This window comes from Rattus norvegicus, chromosome 2 (assembly GCF_036323735.1).
Source record: "Rattus norvegicus strain BN/NHsdMcwi chromosome 2, GRCr8, whole genome shotgun sequence".
Taxonomy (NCBI): Eukaryota; Metazoa; Chordata; class Mammalia; order Rodentia; family Muridae; genus Rattus; species Rattus norvegicus.
The window spans coordinates 199,885,174-199,903,243 of record NC_086020.1 but is presented as its reverse complement, the minus strand read 5'-3'; the positions used below and the strand labels follow the sequence as shown (position 1 = coordinate 199,903,243).

General features: G+C 40.8%; 1 protein-coding gene and 1 pseudogene across 3 annotated transcripts in view; both read right to left on the bottom strand.

Annotated features, from left to right (window-relative positions):
* The window catches only part of Vav3 (vav guanine nucleotide exchange factor 3), a 342,484-nt gene that overhangs the window by 139,101 nt on the left and 185,313 nt on the right, over window positions 1–18,070 (bottom strand). For all 3 annotated transcript variants that reach the window (XM_017590775.3, XM_063281659.1, NM_001191714.1), the window contains exon 15: window positions 17,550–17,659. In XM_017590775.3, coding sequence (XP_017446264.1) covers window positions 17,550–17,659 — 110 coding nt within the window. The remainder of the gene's footprint in view (window positions 1–17,549; window positions 17,660–18,070) is intronic.
* Mrps17-ps1 (mitochondrial ribosomal protein S17, pseudogene 1) lies at window positions 10,759–11,351 on the bottom strand (annotated as a pseudogene).

The window sequence follows — 18,070 nt, the reverse complement described above, 5'->3', positions numbered from 1 at the left end:
ATCACTCCCTTCCACAACATGTGTGGTGGCCCCAGTGGGACCTAAGTACCAAAAAAAAAAAAAAATCAGGCACATTTACTTCAGACTCAGCTTAATCCACTTTGATAACTGGCCAGACTTTATTCTCAGATCGACGGGCTTTTCCTTCCTGATTCCTCTACTCCACAACTAAAATTTCATTACTGAAACAAGTGGAAGAATAAAAACACTATCAAACCAAAGAAAACAAAATGATTTGCAATTCCTATTAGGCTCAACCCCGTGGTTAAGGTACAGCAACTCGGAATCATGATCCTAATTAACTTACAAGTTAATATTTTATTTTCCTTGCTCGAAGCAAATTCCTTGAAGCTAAAATCATCTTTACGGGTTGTTGTTGATATACGAGATGTTAGCTCTTACTTAATTTTATTAAAACACCAAATTCTTATCCATGAGCATCACTAAAAAGTTGACATATTTAAATTATAAATCTAATTGTTGATCTAGTGTACAAAGATATTACTCAAGGTCACCTTGGGCTTACAAAATGGACTCACACAGCAATTTCCTTCTCTGCAGAATGGTGGTGGGTATTCCTACTGTAAATGACACAGCGTGGGGAGCAGAAAACACCTAGTCTAAGATTAAGCTCGGCCTCTGTCATTTGTGAGCTGGGGAGGGAAGGGGAAATAAAAAAAAAGAACACAAGCAAAAATTCTTAATCTTTCCTTTATTTTCTGAAAGGACTAATACTTTTCCAGCCACCTCATAGGAGTCTTTAAGCATCAAATGAGGTATTATCCCAGAATACTTTAGACATTTAAAGTACCATGTGATAGCAAGGAATTATCACTAAATGTTCCTTGACTCTAAATACTCTACCACGAAGATTTAAAATCTCAATCCTTCCTAACTCCCTACACACGGAGATAATACAATGTTGTGCAAAGTTCAATCAGGAATCCCAAAATTTGTTCGAAAACATTTCTACTATATCAAGTCTACAGTTTTCTGCAATGGCAGCATCTAGCGTTCCTTGTAACCTGCCATAATAGGGAACAGAAATGAAACCGTTTTCTTTCATGTCATTTAAGCATTTAATTGGAGTCACCAAGGAAAGTTTCAGATGAAGTCTCTTTTCCTTTCAACAGAAAATACGTATTAGGTACAGACTTGGAAACATGCCTACCCTCATATACCCTAAAGGTGGACATCTAAGGAATGGTTAGAAACATTCTTCTTAGATTCAAGAAGTGACCCTAACCAGGTGTGGGGGTGAAAACCTGGCATCCCAGTACTTTGGAAGCAGAGACAGGAAGATCAGGAATCCAAGGCATCCCTGGAAAGTTCAAGGCTAGCATGAGCTACATGAGACCCTGTCTCAAAACAACAAGAACTGTGGCAGTAGGAAGTTATACCTGAGTAAAGAGAAGGGCATCTTGCAAGGAAGCATTTTCTACCATGAGAACTGACCAAAGATAAAACAGATAATTCCACCAGGAACCTTCTCCTCACGCAAGGCATACAATGCCTTCAGAAGAAGCCCAGTATACAATTCCTTGAAAAGTAAAAATCTTCCATTGCAGGTGGCCTATTATATCCCAGTGGGCTGATAACTGAAAGTGTGCCCACCACCATCACATACATGAGACTTTTTCTATGTTGTCACTTCCAGTGCCATTCTCCCTAGATCAAGAGAGCAGGGGCGATAAGGGACTGCTTTACCGTCACATTATAAAACTGACATGAAAATAGTATCCATGGATGTGACGTGTATAATATGGAATTACCACATAAATTCCATTAGAGAGAACTTACCATGAATATTCCCAGGGCCTAGAATGTCCCCTGAGGATGCATGTGAGACTCAAAGTGCATGACAAACAATCAGAGATGCACAGGACACGCTGATATTTAGAAGTTGTTTCAAACACAACCTTCCAGTCTTTCTAGCCAGCCTAAACTTACCTACTACACTAAAAACACAAAGTCCCTCCTGTTTCCACAGTCAAGATTGGCAGTTTCCAAATGCACTTTTAATTGTGCTGTATGAATTAAGACCTCATGTTTATGAATAAATAAAAGTAGTTCTGTTTGGTTGAGACTTTACTGGTTTAATCTTGCTTAAGAGTGTCAAATATCTAATTTTTTTTTGAGCAAACCATATGCCAGGTTGACTCAGTACAACAACCAATTCCAAAGCCACTAATTGTTTGTGTTAGTCTCCAGACAAGCTGGAGACAGCACAGTCACCACAGGGAACTGGTCAACCTTTTCTGGTTGTGCTGTTTTTTCCATTATGGAAAGAAAATTAGCAGATCAAAGGCTCTGTTACAAAGGCTCAGGGAACCAATGCTAATTCAGCTTAATCACACTATTTGCATTTCATCTTAACCAGAATAATGCTTATTTGCTGATGGAATTTTTGATAGCAATCCTTCACTTTTCCCCTACCTATGACTTCTCCTTCCTTATAGCCAAGGCCAGAAAAATGTCAAGGAAGCACTCAAGGCAACCAGAGAAAGAGAAGTTGATCCCCACCAAGCAGCAGAAACTGAGCCAGAGTACTGTTTAATATTTACTAAACATTGGTCATGCATGAAGTATTTTCCCATGTTTCTGGACAAAGAAGGATACTAAGACTCACTCTATGACAGCTAAGATTATCCTGAGCATTGTCCTGACTTGTTTCTTCTATTGCTGCCAGTATAATTCCCCGTACTAATTTAACTGCCAAGTTTGAAAGGTTATAAACAATACATTGGATTCAGGGACATTGAACTGGCTTCAACAAGGGAGATTACTCTATAAGACTCAGCACCACCTAGGGGCAGCAAATCATGCCAGCCTGAATTCCACACCTGTAAACAAACTCTTCCTACTAAAGCTGGTCATGAAAGCCTTCAAAGTTTTATTTCTATTATAATTATGCACTCGCTGTGTGCAATTAGGTGCATGTATGACATCAGGGGAAAACTTGGGACTGGTTCTCTCCTCTTGCCATATAGGTCTAGGGGACCGATTTTAAAGTTGCTGGGCTTAGTACTAAACACCTTTACCAGTTGAACCATCTCACTGGCCCACAAAAGCCTTTGCAGGAAATAGAAATAAAGTATGAGGAATAGAGAAAATTGTTTTTAAGGAATATAATATATTACATATTATTTTCCATATATACACATATATATGGAAATACATATATATACATATATATGGAAATATATATATATATATATATGCTTAAGTTTTCTTTCTGTTGTTGTGACAAAGCACCCTGACTAACTTGGGAAGGAAGTGTTTATTGACTTACAATGCTAGATTATAGCTCATCAATTTAGGAAAGTAAAAGTAGGAACTCAAGCATCTAATCACATCAGCATCCAAGATTCAGTCAAGAGATGAGAGCAATGAACACATTGAACCTTGCTGTTTACTCCTCATTTAGGGTACAGCCTAGTGAACAGTGCTACCCACAGTGGACTAGATCTTCCTACATCAATCATCAAGACAATACAATTCCTTATACAGATGCTCAACTGATCTAGACAATTCTTCATTAAGAATCTTCATAGGTGATTCTAGGTTGTATAAAGTTGACAGTTTAAATGAACCAAAACATAAATACGGGCAGATAAAAATGAAGAAAGCAACAACTTTCCAAGCAAATGGTCAGAAGAAGCAAGCTGGAGTAGCCATTCTAATATCAAATAAAATCAATTTTCAACTAAAAGTCATCAAAAAAGATAAGGAAGGACACTACATATTCATCAAAGGAAAAATCCACCAAGATGAACTCTCAATCCTAAATATCTATGCCCCAAATACAAGGGCACCTACATATGTAAAAGAAACCTTACTAAAGCTCAAAACACACATTGCACCTCACACAATAATAGTAGGATATTTCAACACCCCACTCTCATCAATGGACAGATCATGGAAACAGAAATTAAACAGAGATGTAGACAGACTAAGAGAAGTCATGAGCCAAATGGACCTAACGGATATTTATAGAACATTCTATCCTAAAGCAAAAGGATATACCTTCTTCTCAGCTCCTCATGGTACTTTCTCCAAAATTGACCATATAATTGGTCAAAAAACGGGCCTCAACAGGTACAGAAAGATAGAAATAATCCCATGCGTGCTATCGGACCACCACAGCCTAAAACTGGTCTTCAATAACAATCAAGGAAGAATGTCCACATATACTTGGAAATTGAACAATGCTCTACTCAATGATAACCTGGTCAAGGAAGAAATAAAGAAAGAAATTAAAAACTTTTTAGAATTTAATGAAAATGAAGGTACAACATACCCAAACTTATGGGACACAATGAAAGCTGTGCTAAGAGGAAAACTCACAGCGCTGAGTACCTGCAGAAAGAAACAGGAAAGAGCATATGTCAGCAGCTTGACAGCACACCTAAAAGATCTAGAACAAAAAGAAGCAAATACACCCAGGAGGAGTAGAAGGCAGGAAATAATCAAACTCAGAGCTGAAATCAACCAAGTAGAAACAAAAAGGACCATAGAAAGAATCAACAGAACCAAAAGTTGGTTCTTTGAGAAAATCAACAAGATAGATAAACCCTTAGCCAGACTAACGAGAGGACACAGAGAGTGCGTCCAAATTAACAAAATCAGAAATGAAAAGGGAGACATAACAACAGATTCAGAGGAAATTAAAAAATCATCAGACCTTACTACAAAAACCTATATTCAACAAAACTTGAAAATCTTCAGGAAATGGACAATTTCCTAGACAGATACCAAGTACCGAAGTTAAATCAGGAACAGATAAACCAGTTAAACAACCCCATAACTCCTAAGGAAATAGAAGCAGTCATTAAAGGTCTCCCAACCAAAAAGAGCCCAGGTCCAGACGGGTTTAGTGCAGAATTCTATCAAACCTTCATAGAAGACCTCATACCAATATTATCCAAACTATTCCACAAAATTGAAACAGATGGAGCACTACCGAATTCCTTCTACGAAGCCACAATTACTCTTATACCTAAACCACACAAAGACACAACAAAGAAAGAGAACTTCAGACCAATTTCCCTTATGAATATCGACGCAAAAATACTCAACAAAATTCTGGCAAACCGAATCCAAGAGCACATCAAAACAATCATCCACCATGATCAAGTAGGCTTCATCCCAGGCATGCAGGGGTGGTTTAATATACGGAAAACCATCAACGTGATCCATTATATAAACAAACTGAAAGAACAAAACCACATGATCATTTCATTAGATGCTGAGAAAGCATTTGACAAAATTCAACACCCCTTCATGATAAAAGTCCTGGAAAGAATAGGAATTCAAGGCCCATACCTGAACATAGTAAAAGCCATATACAGCAAACCAGTTGCTAACATTAAACTAAATGGAGAGAAACTTGAAGCAACCCCACTAAAATCAGGGACTAGACAAGGCTGCCCACTCTCTCCCTACTTATTCAATATAGTTCTTGAAGTTCTAGCCAGAGCAATCAGACAACAAAAGGATGTCAAGGGGATACAGATCGGAAAAGAAGAAGTCAAAATATCACTATTTGCAGATGATATGATAGTATATTTAAGTGATCCCAAAAGTTCCACCAGAGAACTACTAAAGCTGATAAACAACTTCAGCAAAGTGGCTGGGTATAAAATTAACTCAAATAAATCAGTTGCCTTCCTCTATACAAAAGAGAAACAAGCCGAGAAAGAAATTAGGGAAACGACACCCTTCATAATAGACCCAAATAATATAAAGTACCTCGGAGTGACTTTAACAAAGCAAGTAAAAGATCTGTACAATAAGAACTTCAAGACACTGAAGAAGGAAATTGAAGAAGACCTCAGAAGATGGAAAGATCTCCCATGCTCATGGATTGGCAGGATTAATATAGTAAAAATGGCCATTTTACCAAAAGCAATCTACAGATTCAATGCAATCCCCATCAAAATACCAATCCAATTCTTCAAAGAGTTAGACAGAACAATTTGCAAATTCATCTGGAATAACAAAAAACCCAGGATAGCTAAAGCTATCCTCAACAATGAAAGGACTTCAGGGGGAATCACTATCCCTGAACTCAAGCAGTATTACAGAGCAATAGTGATAAAAACTGCATGGTATTGGTACAGAGACAGACAGATAGACCAATGGAATAGAATTGAAGACCCAGAAATGAACCCACACACATATGGTCACTTGATTTTTGACAAAGGAGCCAAAACCATCCAATGGAAAAAAGATAGCATTTTCAGCAAATGGTGCTGGGTCAACTGGAGGTCAACATGTAGAAGAATGCAGATCGATCCATGCTTATCACCCTGTACAAAGCTTAAGTCCAAGTGGATCAAGGACCTCCACATCAAAGCAGACACACTCAAACTAATAGAAGAAAAACTAGGGAAGCATCTGGAACACATGGGCACTGGAAAAAATTTCCTGAACAAAACACCAATGGCTTACGCTCTAAGATCAAGAATTGACAAATGGGATCTCATAAAACTGCAAAGCTTCTGTAAGGCAAAGGACACTGTGGTTAGGACAAAACGGCAACCAACAGATTGGGAAAAGATCTTTACCAATCCTACAACAGATAGAGGCCTTATATCCAAAATATACAAAGAACTCAAGAAGTTAGACCACAGGGAAACAAATAACCCTATTAAAAAATGGGGCTCAGAGCTAAACAAAGAATTCACAGCTGAGGAATGCCAAATGGCGGAGAAACACCTAAAGAAATGTTCAACATCTTTAGTCATAAGGGAAATGCAAATCAAAACAACCCTGAGATTTCACCTCACACCAGTGAGAATGGCTAAGATCAAAAACTCAGGGGACAACAGATGCTGGCGAGGATGTGGAGAAAGAGGAACACTCCTCCATTGTTGGTGGGATTGCAAACTGGTACAACCATTCTGGAAATCAGTCTGGAGGTTCCTCAGAAAATTGGACATTGAACTGCCTGAGGATCCAGCTATACCTCTCTTGGGCATATACCCAAAAGATGCCCCAACATATAAAAAAGACACGTGCTCCACTATGTTCATTGCAGCCTTATTTATAATAGCCAGAAGCTGGAAAGAACCCAGATGCCCTTCAACAGAGGAATGGATACAGAAAATGTGGTACATCTACACAATGGAATATTACTCAGCTATCAAAAACAACGACTTTATGAAATTCATAGGCAAATGGCTGGAACTGGAAAATATCATCCTGAGTGAGCTAACCCAAACACAGAAAGACATACATGGTATGCACTCACTGGTAAGTGGCTATTAGCCCAAATGCTTGAATTACCCTAAATGCCTAGAACAAATGAAACTCAAGACAGATGATCAAAATGTGAATGGTTCACTCCTTCTTTAAAAGGGGAACAAGAATACCCTTGGCAGGGAAGAGAGAGGCAAAGATTAAAACAGAGACTGAAGGAACACCCATTCAGAGTCTGCCCCACATGTGGCCCATGCATATACAGCCATCCAATTAGACAAGATGGATGAAGCAAAGAAGTGCAGACCGACAGGAGCCGGATGTAGATCGCTCCTGAGAGATATAGCCAGAATATAGCAAATACAGAGGCGAATGCCAGCAGCAAACCACTGAACTGAGAATAGGACCCCCGTTGAAGGAATCAGAGAAAGAACTGGAAGAGCTTGAAGGGGCTCGAGACCCCATATGTACAACAATGCCAAGCAACCAGAGCTTCCAGGGACTAAGCCACTACCTAAAGACTATACATGGACTGACCCTGGACTCTGACCTCATAGGTAGCAATGAATATCCTAGTAAGAGCACCAGTGGAAGGGGAAGCCCTGGGTCCTGCTAAGAGTGAACCCCCAGTGAACTAGACTGTTGGGGTGAGGGGGACAATGGGGGGAGGGTTGGGAGGGGAACACCGATAAGAAAGGGGAGGGGGGAGGGGGATGTTTGCCCGGAAACTGGGAAAGGGAATAACACTCGAAATGTATATAAGAAATACTCAAGTTAATAATAAAAAAAAATGAAGAAAGCTTGTAAGTGAGTATTTTGGCCATTATATCAGTAAACCCAGCAGCTCCCATGAAGCTGCTGATAGAATTTAGATGTCCAGGAGAAACCAAAGGGTGTATCATCACAATAGAAATGTTACCCCTTCCACAACCTCCAAACACAGATTATTCAAAGAAGCTCATTCTCTAGCCAACGCTACTATACCAGTGTCCTCCGCACTTTTTGGTTTTCCTCAGTAAATTCCCTAGAGACCTTTTCGGGATAAACAACACACACAAGACCATTCAAGCTGGGAAGACAATGCTTCAAGAATACAAAGATCATCACCAGTTAAAAACTTCTCCAGTTGACCCATCTGGCTAGTGTGCAGATAAAAGCTCAGAGAGCTAATAAATCTAGTCTGGATTCTATGGGGCCTACCCTTATTCTCCTTTCCAAAAGCCCACAAACAAGACTTAATAAATAAAACTGGTTAACTAAACAGGTACCCTTAGCTCTTTGTGCAGACGTTTATGCTATTCAATTGTACTGTAAAAATAATGCCAAACGGAGACAATTCACTTGGGTCTGTTTTTGCTCTGGTGGAGTAAAGAGCATTCTTGTGCTAAATCACTAATATTATATCAAACAAATGAATGACAAAATCACAAAGTTCTACAAAAGTTCAGCCACACTATTGATCCCTAGGAGTTGAGATCTTTGACTGCTGGCATGTGTGTACTGCATTCCCAAGGTTTAAACATGTGCTCTGAGACAAGAGTCAGTAAGTACAGTCTAGGAACTGAATCAGTACCCCCCAACCATTAAACTGGAATACATAGTCATTCACTTCTATATTCCCTGCCACTCCATTAGTACTTAATGTTAATAAAATCCAATCTCTGAAGAGACTTATGTCGCACATTTACTCTGTCTTCCCATAAAACTTTACTGTTTTCTGATCTAAAAGCTAAATTTGTTGCCCAAAGATATACCCATTCATATATTTGGGAAGATTCAAATAGCCCAGGCCCCCTGGTGAAAACAGTGATGAAGAAAGGAGGTGGGGCACAGGAGGAGGAAAAGACAACAGAGGAACCCTTGAATGGTCGTTCTATAGATAGATCTCACAGAGTTTCCTGTGGGTATAGGGAGGTAAATCCATCTAAGCAAAAGTAGAAAGGAAGTCAGTCTTTTACCTCCCCAGCTTTACAGTCTCCACCCCACTCTCATTCTCTCCCTCATGCTTACTTAATGAATGAATATTCTGGGGCAGCATTTCATCAGAAACTGGCCTTTGTGCTCTTTCTCTTTAGAGAATCCCTGTAGGATCCTGCCTGCCCCAGTCCACAGTCTAGAGATCTGAAATGGCGTCTACAGAAATGATACACGAATCTGCTACCATAAGCCTGGGTCTTTTATCAAGCAATAACAAAGAGCATCTTCTTTTGTGGTTTCTAGAACTTTTCTTGGAGGCAAGATGGCAGATGGCATGGCGTTAATACTCTAATCTCAGGATGGGTAGTGAAGTGGACTGTTTGAACCAACTCGTGGCTCCCCAAAAGGGAGGAGGTGAGGAGAACTGGCCACCTCAGAGAGCAGAGAGAGTGGTCACACTATAGGCACTGGTGGGGGTGTTTAAGGACCGTGCAGAACAATGGAAAGGATGGGGGCAGGACATGAGTCGTCTCCCCAGTGACACTGTCAGCACATAAAATGTAAACTATGTGGACTACATGCGAATAACAGAGAAGAAAAAAGGCCTTACTTCTGAAAAAGGTGAATGCCAAAGGAATCAGAATCGTGGCGGCAGAGTCAAATATTAGGAAGCCATGGGCTCTGAGCCTCCCAGCTCTAGAATACAATTTGGGTGAAGTTCTGTTTAAATCTTCCAGGGATAAGGAGGCTGCACGCAGCATAAGCTGCAAATTATTTCTGCAGTTTTTAGCTCATGTGAGGATGAGATCAATTCTACTTAAAAGACAGGCGGGATAATGTGAAAATTATCCATCCTGCTTTGCTGCATACATCTACTCAGACTGCCACAGAGGAGCCTATCTAATATCAGGTTCCCCGTGCATAAAAACGCCTTAGAAAAAATGCAGTGCCATATTTAAAAGCTAATAATGACACAAGACAGAATGACATCAACTTTGCAAGTTACAAAAATAAATTAATGCAGCCCAATGAGGAAACAACAGTAGGTACCTTCTTACCACACTAAAGAAGTCTCTTTATCCATGGGCCGGTGAGCATTCTGCAACCTATCAAGTCTTTGTTTCTTGCTTTTATTAATTGTCATAAAGTTCCAAAAGTAAAATTTAAATTTCCATAGAAATATAATTACTTATTATGTGCTAGATGATGTGCTAAGAGAGAACATAAATGTGAATTGCACTAACATGAGATCCCTGCATGCCCGCATGATGTTGGGAGTCCAATTGAGGAAGCAGCCATAAGGAGACAGATAGAAAGATCCAAGGCCCCAGGCAGGTCTGCCTTGGAACTATAAATGTACAAATTCAGCAGCCAAAGCAATACGAAAGTAATTTCCCTTTCGGCATTTCAAAGAACACAAAAGTGTGAATAATTCGGAGTTCACAGACATGCTTCTCCTGAGACCCTTCCCAAACCTCTTAGATCCATAACTAACTCAAGAGCATTGTTCAGATCACTAAGCCTTCCTTTCTATCTCCAGTCACACGAGGCGGTCTCTGTCTACCTCTAACAGCTCTAACCGTGTTACTCAATGAGGTATCTAGCTTAATAAGCAAGAAGGAATCCACCCCCCCCCTTTTTATGGAACACTAGGTTCTTTACTTTGCTGAATACGTCTAGTGTCACAGGAGAAACTGGACAATATGAAAAGCCATTGAGCAAACACAGACAGACATCCCTCTGGCTCCTTCTTCCCCAGGTTCAGAAGGCCTTGAGCTCTTCCCGAGTTTCGCGGAGGGGAGTGGCTTCTCAACTGAGGGGGCTCTCTAGGTAGGCGGTTCCTGCACAAGGCTTTCCTGTGACTGGGTCGATAACTCGGCCCACTTTGAAGATGATCTTCGCCAGTTCGTGTTTCACGAGCTTTGATCGTGGGGCGGGTAAAGCTCTGAGGAGCACGACGTTCCCGACGCTGCACTGCTGAAGGGCATTGTGAGCAAAGTAGGTTTTCCGCTTATTAAAGTACTTTGGTAAGTAGGGATCCAAAACAAGTCTGGTCGCTCCTACTTTAGCAGTTTTTACCATTGCTGTACCAATCACCTTCCCCACAACCCATTTGGCGTGGACGGATGAACGGATTACTGACATCATGTGTCTGTGAGTGCCTCCAAAAATCTACCACTCGGACCAAGGCCCGGAATCCTTCCCCTTTAGGAGAATAAAATATAAGCTGTACGGAGGCGAGAAGTAATGGATCCTCGTTGACAGAGGGGTGGTCGCTGAATGGAGAGAAAGTTGCACACAATGCATGTGAAGATTCCTTGTCCAAGAAAATACTCTACACTGTGAGGGGACACTGGGAGATGGAATCATTCATTTGGTATAGCGGTCAGTAGTAACACAAAGTAACACTAACAATAAGACCCAGGGCATCTAGAACCAGCTATGGAACAATGACAAAGACTTCCGGGCGGGTACTCTCTCATACATGAGAGTGTGAGGATCATGCATCCTCTAGGGATTGAAATGCACTATATAACTAAACACACTATATAACTAGAGCAAAATTGGCATGGGAGACAATGATGAGAGTTGTGGCTGGAAGAGAAAGGTGAAATAAAACGGCACAGCTTTTCTTTGGTCCTGGTTAAAAAAAATTAAAGTCATTATCTTACCAATCGCAATCAACAATCTGCAAAGATTAAATGATGGTCAGTATAAGACCAGATGGCCTGGATGCTCGGTGAGAATGGACAGGTTGGGAAGGTGAGAAGAAAGAAGCAGAAGCAGAAGCAGAAGCAGAAGCAGGAGGCTTAAACTAAGGTATGTGGCGAAGGAGAGTACAGGCAAGCAGTCAGCTATCATCTGCAGAGGATGCTGCAGGGTACTGGTCAGAGGTGGAAGGAGAGGACCGGGTGATGCCATTCTTGGCTTCTATCTTTTGATGCCTGAGCAAATGATATTAGAGATAGAGATGACTTGGGTCAAAACATCAAGGGCTCACTATTGAAGTTTAATCTCCTATACATTAACTGAACACAACAATATTTAGAAATATATATTCACACATATATACATATATACAGTGTGTGTGTGTGTGTGTGTGTGTGTGTGTGTGTTTGATTTCAATCTCAATAATTCCATCATTGTTTTGTGCCCAAGGCTTCGAATAAGGTCCAGCAACAAGGAAGTATTCAATAAAAAATTAGAGAATGGACCCAACTTTATAGTGTAATTATCTCTTTGTATTCCGCATATCTGAGCAATACTTCAGATCAAAACAAATTATACTTGATGAAATATAATTTTGAGTTCAAAATGTGAGAGAGCACACATTTATACAATCTATATAGAAACTAAATTTCAAGGAAATGTTCTTCCCCGGTAGAGTGTGAGTTTGAAGGAAATGCTATTTTATTTGACCTTTGATTATTTAAATTTTTCTTTTTAATTCTCTGGCATGCTTGCTCTTTTTTGTGTGTGTGTGTGACTTCAGCTCCTTTGGGAGAGAGAGGGTGAATAAATTAAGAGGCCAAACTGGATCTCATGTTAAATGGACTTTGGGCATGTGGACCTTCATGGCCACATCTTCACCCCCACCCCTTCCTGCCGTATCTACTTCTCTTCCTGCCTTTATTTTCTTTCTTTCTCTTTCCTGCTCTTCCTTTAAAAAGCTTTGAGCCTAGGCATGTAACACACACCTATAGATCTGCAATCCCAACACTTGGTAGCTTGGAGGTAACAGAATCAGGAGTTCAATTTCAACCTCAGCTATTAATGAGATCCAAGTCAACCAGAGCCTATGAGACTCTAAATCACCATTGGAACTTTGTTGTTCTTTGATTCCATTTATTTTATATTTAACACAGTTTGGACTTATTTCTGCAATACACACACACACACACACACACACACACACACACACACACACACCAAGGATCTGTGTGTATTTTTCACAATAAAAACATGCAAAAGAAAGCAATTGAAAAATGATCTATTTTAGATAAGAAGATCTGAATACAGTTCACTACTTAACACCCTTATGGTTAAGGAGAACCCTGTGCACTGAGATATCGAACTCTGTAGTAAGGACAGAGTAGCAGCACTGTTCAACATCACAGGCATGATCCTGTGATCACTGGTTTCCTAGCTACTCAGAGAATCGATAGGAACAGAGTAAGTACACGGGGTTTGAGAAAACAGCGAAGCCCTCCTAACAAAAAGTTGAACGCAGCTGGCTCTAGGCACTCGCATTCACATCAAACCCAGCCAAACTGAATACAATACTTGTCTTCCTATTTCTCAGATGACCAAATGGCATTATAAGAGACAACTGGCAACAAAAATCATTTTGGGGATAAAGGAAAGCAAGCCATGTGTCCCAACCAGTCAGCCTCTAAAGCATGCCAATGGATGCTTAGATAAGGCTCCAACACTTCAGCGGTTAAGCATCATTTAGCTCTATAAAGTCTTCTACAACCTCAACAACAACCAGGACTACTACCTACCCCGTTTAGTAAGGAAAAAGAGAGAAAACTCCTTTCTCCTTCCCCATCCAAGTGGGTCACTGCCACCTCTCTCTTTCTCCATTCAGCTCTATCTAAGGAGGTTGCCAAGTTCTAATGGGTTTCACTGCAGATTCTAAATGCTGGAAGTGGTGACGGCCAGCCAAGGTCAGAGGACGTGCTGTGGAGCAAGGGTTGGGTGTGCTTAGGAAAGACAGCTTAGGCTGAGATCCAGGTCACTACTGGGAGATGGCTTGTGTCCTGAGATCCAGGTCACTACTGGGAGATGGCTTGTGTCCTGAGATCCAGGTCACCGCTGGGAGATGGCTTGTGTCCTGTACGTCCTCATTGTTTACAGGTGTCCATGCACTCTCTGCCCTTTCCTCTAATGTACCAAATTAAGAACAGGCTCAAACTGCACTAAAGGGTATCTGCAAATATTTTAAACAAAAACAGTCTGAACCTCCTATAGACAGATATGTAAGATATCCAATCATCTTCTGTAATGAACCAGCAATTCATCCATCTTAAAACTGTCAATTCCACTGATCAACCACCATCATCCTCTTCAATGCTCCTTTAAGGCACAGTCCAGAGACTCCCAGAAAGATAAGACCCAGGCTAAAGCTAAAGACACCGGGAAGGGCTGCCCAGCGTGGGTACAGAAGTCTTGCTGCATTTTCAACGTGGTTACAACACCACATGCTTCTTGGATTTCTTTGTTTCCCATGACTTAGAAAAGCAGAACGATTAGAAACAATGAACAAAACAGAATAATAAATCTGACCCTTGGGCAAAATCTTAAGCATCAAAATTTACCTAGGTTCTTCTTCTTCATGAAGAACAAGGTAAGACCTGTCTTAGAAGGCTAATAGCGTGGTTTCCAGGCTTTCCTGGTATAGCTAGCTTCAAAAGGAAAGGGAGATGTTAAGAAAATAGATAGGCTGATATCTTAGCTAAGTTCTGCTTTTTACTTTGCCCTGCATGTTTTAACTTTTGCTTGCAGAACCCCTCAGGGTTCAACTCTTGTGTAAATTTGTAGAAAAGCATGCCTACCTTCTACCCCTTTAAATAAGCAGTCATCTAAACTTCAAAATACAAACATGGCTCTTACTTGGGCTTCACTGTATTGCTGGGGTGCTTCAAAACTATTCATAGATGTAGAGTGTCTGGCCCCCTGAAGGTATGGGTGCAGAGGAGCAACTCGGTTCTCTCCATACCCTGTGTACCCTGCAAGAAGTGTTAGCTGCCTGCCTCTAAAAGGCCACTTGCCTTCCTCCCTTCACAGTGAGAGAACCTTGATTCAAACCCATGTGAATTAGGGATGATAATCTCAGCCTCCCTTGTCATGTATAGTTAGATGTCCAAGTTCTGCCTTGATTTAAGAAAAATATGTGTTGTTGAAGGTTCCTCAAAAGAGAGGGGTTGCCCCTCTTCCATCTCCCAGGTAGATTTTATAGCTGGAATTCCAGTAGTCATTTTATACTTTAACCAACACTGAAGACAGAAGCCAAATGCTGAGGTCAGTAGAAGAGAGCACAAGGCTGAAAGGGAGGTAGGTGGCTCAGACAGCCACCTCTTGAACAGCCTCTGCCTAGCACAGCTTCTTCTCTCGCATGCGAGCGGACAAGCATGCATCGCTTATCTCATATTAAAGATGAGCACTTTGAAAGTGTAACAAAATGGTCACTGATCCTAGGACCCTGCCTCCTCTGAGACCAGACACTTAGCTGCCCTTCCCTGGAGAAACTCCTTCACTCGAAAGATTCTACAGCCCAGAAAGACATCAAAAAATTCTAGTCTGATATCCTTCCCACAAGGCCAAAAGTCTGAGATCCATTCTGCCTCTGGATACATTTGCTATTCCCAGCATCATATGGCTCTGCCACCATGCAACCCAAGGTGTCTCACTGAGAGAGCACAAGGGTTATGAGGTTAACCATTCTGGATTACAGACTGGACCAACATCGCCCACTTAACATCCGTGCCCGATATAAATGCAACCTGTGATGCAGATCTCATGTCCAGGCAACCTTAAATACAACTGACCTTTTGTACCTAACTATTACAATCAATAACCAAGTATGAGGACTATACTGCTATATCAGAAACTGTTAGCTTTGTGCTCATAAGCATCTTAGGACCTTAAATATAAAATACTACTTCTAGCAGCGGTAACACTAAATACAACCTTTTGATCAACAAATATCATAAGCTTTACACTGCAGCATGTGGCTGGCGTTTCGCTGAGACAGTATTTGCGATTCAGATTAAACATCACTATCCCCATTTACAGATGCAGGAACTGAGGCTTCAGAAAATAAATGACTTATCGAAGACTATAGGCAACTACAGCTATGATGACAGCAGAACCCAGGCTTGTTTTATGCTTGATTTTTTTTTAAATCGATACAATCGTGTCTTTCAAGACACGAGTCTTGAGCCAGCAAGATAGCTCAAGATAGGTAAAAATGTTTCCCACCGAAGTTGATGTCCTGAGTTCCATCCCCAGGGCCCACATGGTAGAAGGGCAGAAATCTATCCCTGTGAGTTGCTCCCTTTCCTCCACAGACATGCTATGCTGTGCATGTGCACATGTGTGCACACGCACATGCCTGTGCACATGTAAGCATGCGCACACATACACATACACACACACAAATAAAAACTTCAAAAAACACCCTAATTCCATCTCAATTTTATATTAATACCAGCATTTCTTAAAGTCAAAACAAGCAATAAAAACTGGTCAGAACTGGTCGGGGTGTGGTAAGCAACACTAGAACCCAGTGAGACAAACCTCAGAAGTGTTCTGTTTAATTCCACCCTTTTTAATGGTTTCATTTCAGGGTGACCAGTGTGCGTCCACAAGAAGGGTCATGATGCACCTTCTTAATTTATAAACATCAAAACTACAAAGAAACGCCTAACAATGTGTTCTCAGTGATTACAGCTCTGCGTGCTGTTTCTTCTGAACCAGGTCCGGGTATTTTCACCTCTTTGTTGAGCATCCTCTTTAATAAAAGGGAAGGGCATTGATAGAAACACAGCCCTGAAACATTCATTGCATATGCCTGAAACTCAGCAAGGATTCAAACAATAAGTGAGGTTAAAATCGAAGAAAGACATCAGCCTTTCTATTCGAAGCAAAGGATGTGCACTCGTGTGCATAGCTGTGGATTTTTTTTATAAATAAAAAATTTATAATTTATTTATTTTACAAATAAAAATGTTTAATTTAAGGGTATATATTAAAACCAGTAATTACAGGAAAAATTTATCCTTATAATTAAATTTCTCGAGGCATTAAAAGGTGAAGACTGAAAGTATTTCTAGGAGAAGCAAGTCAAAGAGAGGGTTTGAGCTCCCTCTTTCTTCCTTTTGAAGAAATTCACCAGCTTTCTTCTCGGAGACCAGATGACCAGCCCACAATCTGCCTTTGCATCCCTGCCCAGAGCCTCTGCGCACAGCACACCAGCAGCCACTAGCAGAGAAAAGCTCCATGACTCACCAGTGATTTAAATAGTAGACACAATGAACTCTCAAATGTAGGTCAGGGAGATGGCTCACTGGCACTTGCTGGCCAAGCATAACCACCCAAGTATGAATCCTCAGCACCCAAGGAAAAGCTGAGCAGAGGTGGCAGTCAGTCTTTAAACTCAGAGTTTGAGAGGCAGATACAGGGGATTCCGGAGGCAAGGTCTAGCTGGTTTAGCCCAATGAGTGAATTCTGGTCTGGATCCAACTGAGAGCCTCTGACTCCGTACAAAGGGCAAACACTAAAGGAGATAAAGCCTTTGACCTACACACACACACACACACACACACACACACACACACACACACACACACACACACACACACCACATTTAGGTAAGTGCACACCACATACACAATAAATAAATTTTATAAAGTAAAAATACTCACAAAGCCATTTCAAACTGTTCCAGCCATTTTTTCTTTAAATCTTTTGTTTTGCAATAAAATTCCAGCCCATTTTGTCCTTGGGTATGGATGAGGTAGAAGCCATAAGACCACTGTGAAAATGAATATTCTTCAAGTTAATGATTATCATTCGTTAAGAGCACATTTCCAAGTCCACTGGAGCACCATCATAAGCACGCACAGAAAACTTCATAGCTGTCCGCATTAACCCGGACGATTGTAGCCAACTTCACATTGAGAAGGAAGTCAGTTACCAACTTCATATTGATGAGAAAATCATTGTTACCGTATTGATCTGAGGAACTGGAAATGGTCAGATCGGTTCTGTCAGGACCCAATCATAGCTCACGGGAACCTGTACCAAATCAATCTCTGAAAACCCAATGCCTGACTCCAGATGTGCAGGTTCCGTACTCAAATATTCATCAACTGGAGATGAAAACCATATGAATTGCATCTGCACTAAACATGTACAGACTTGTTTGCCTTGTCGTGATTGCTAA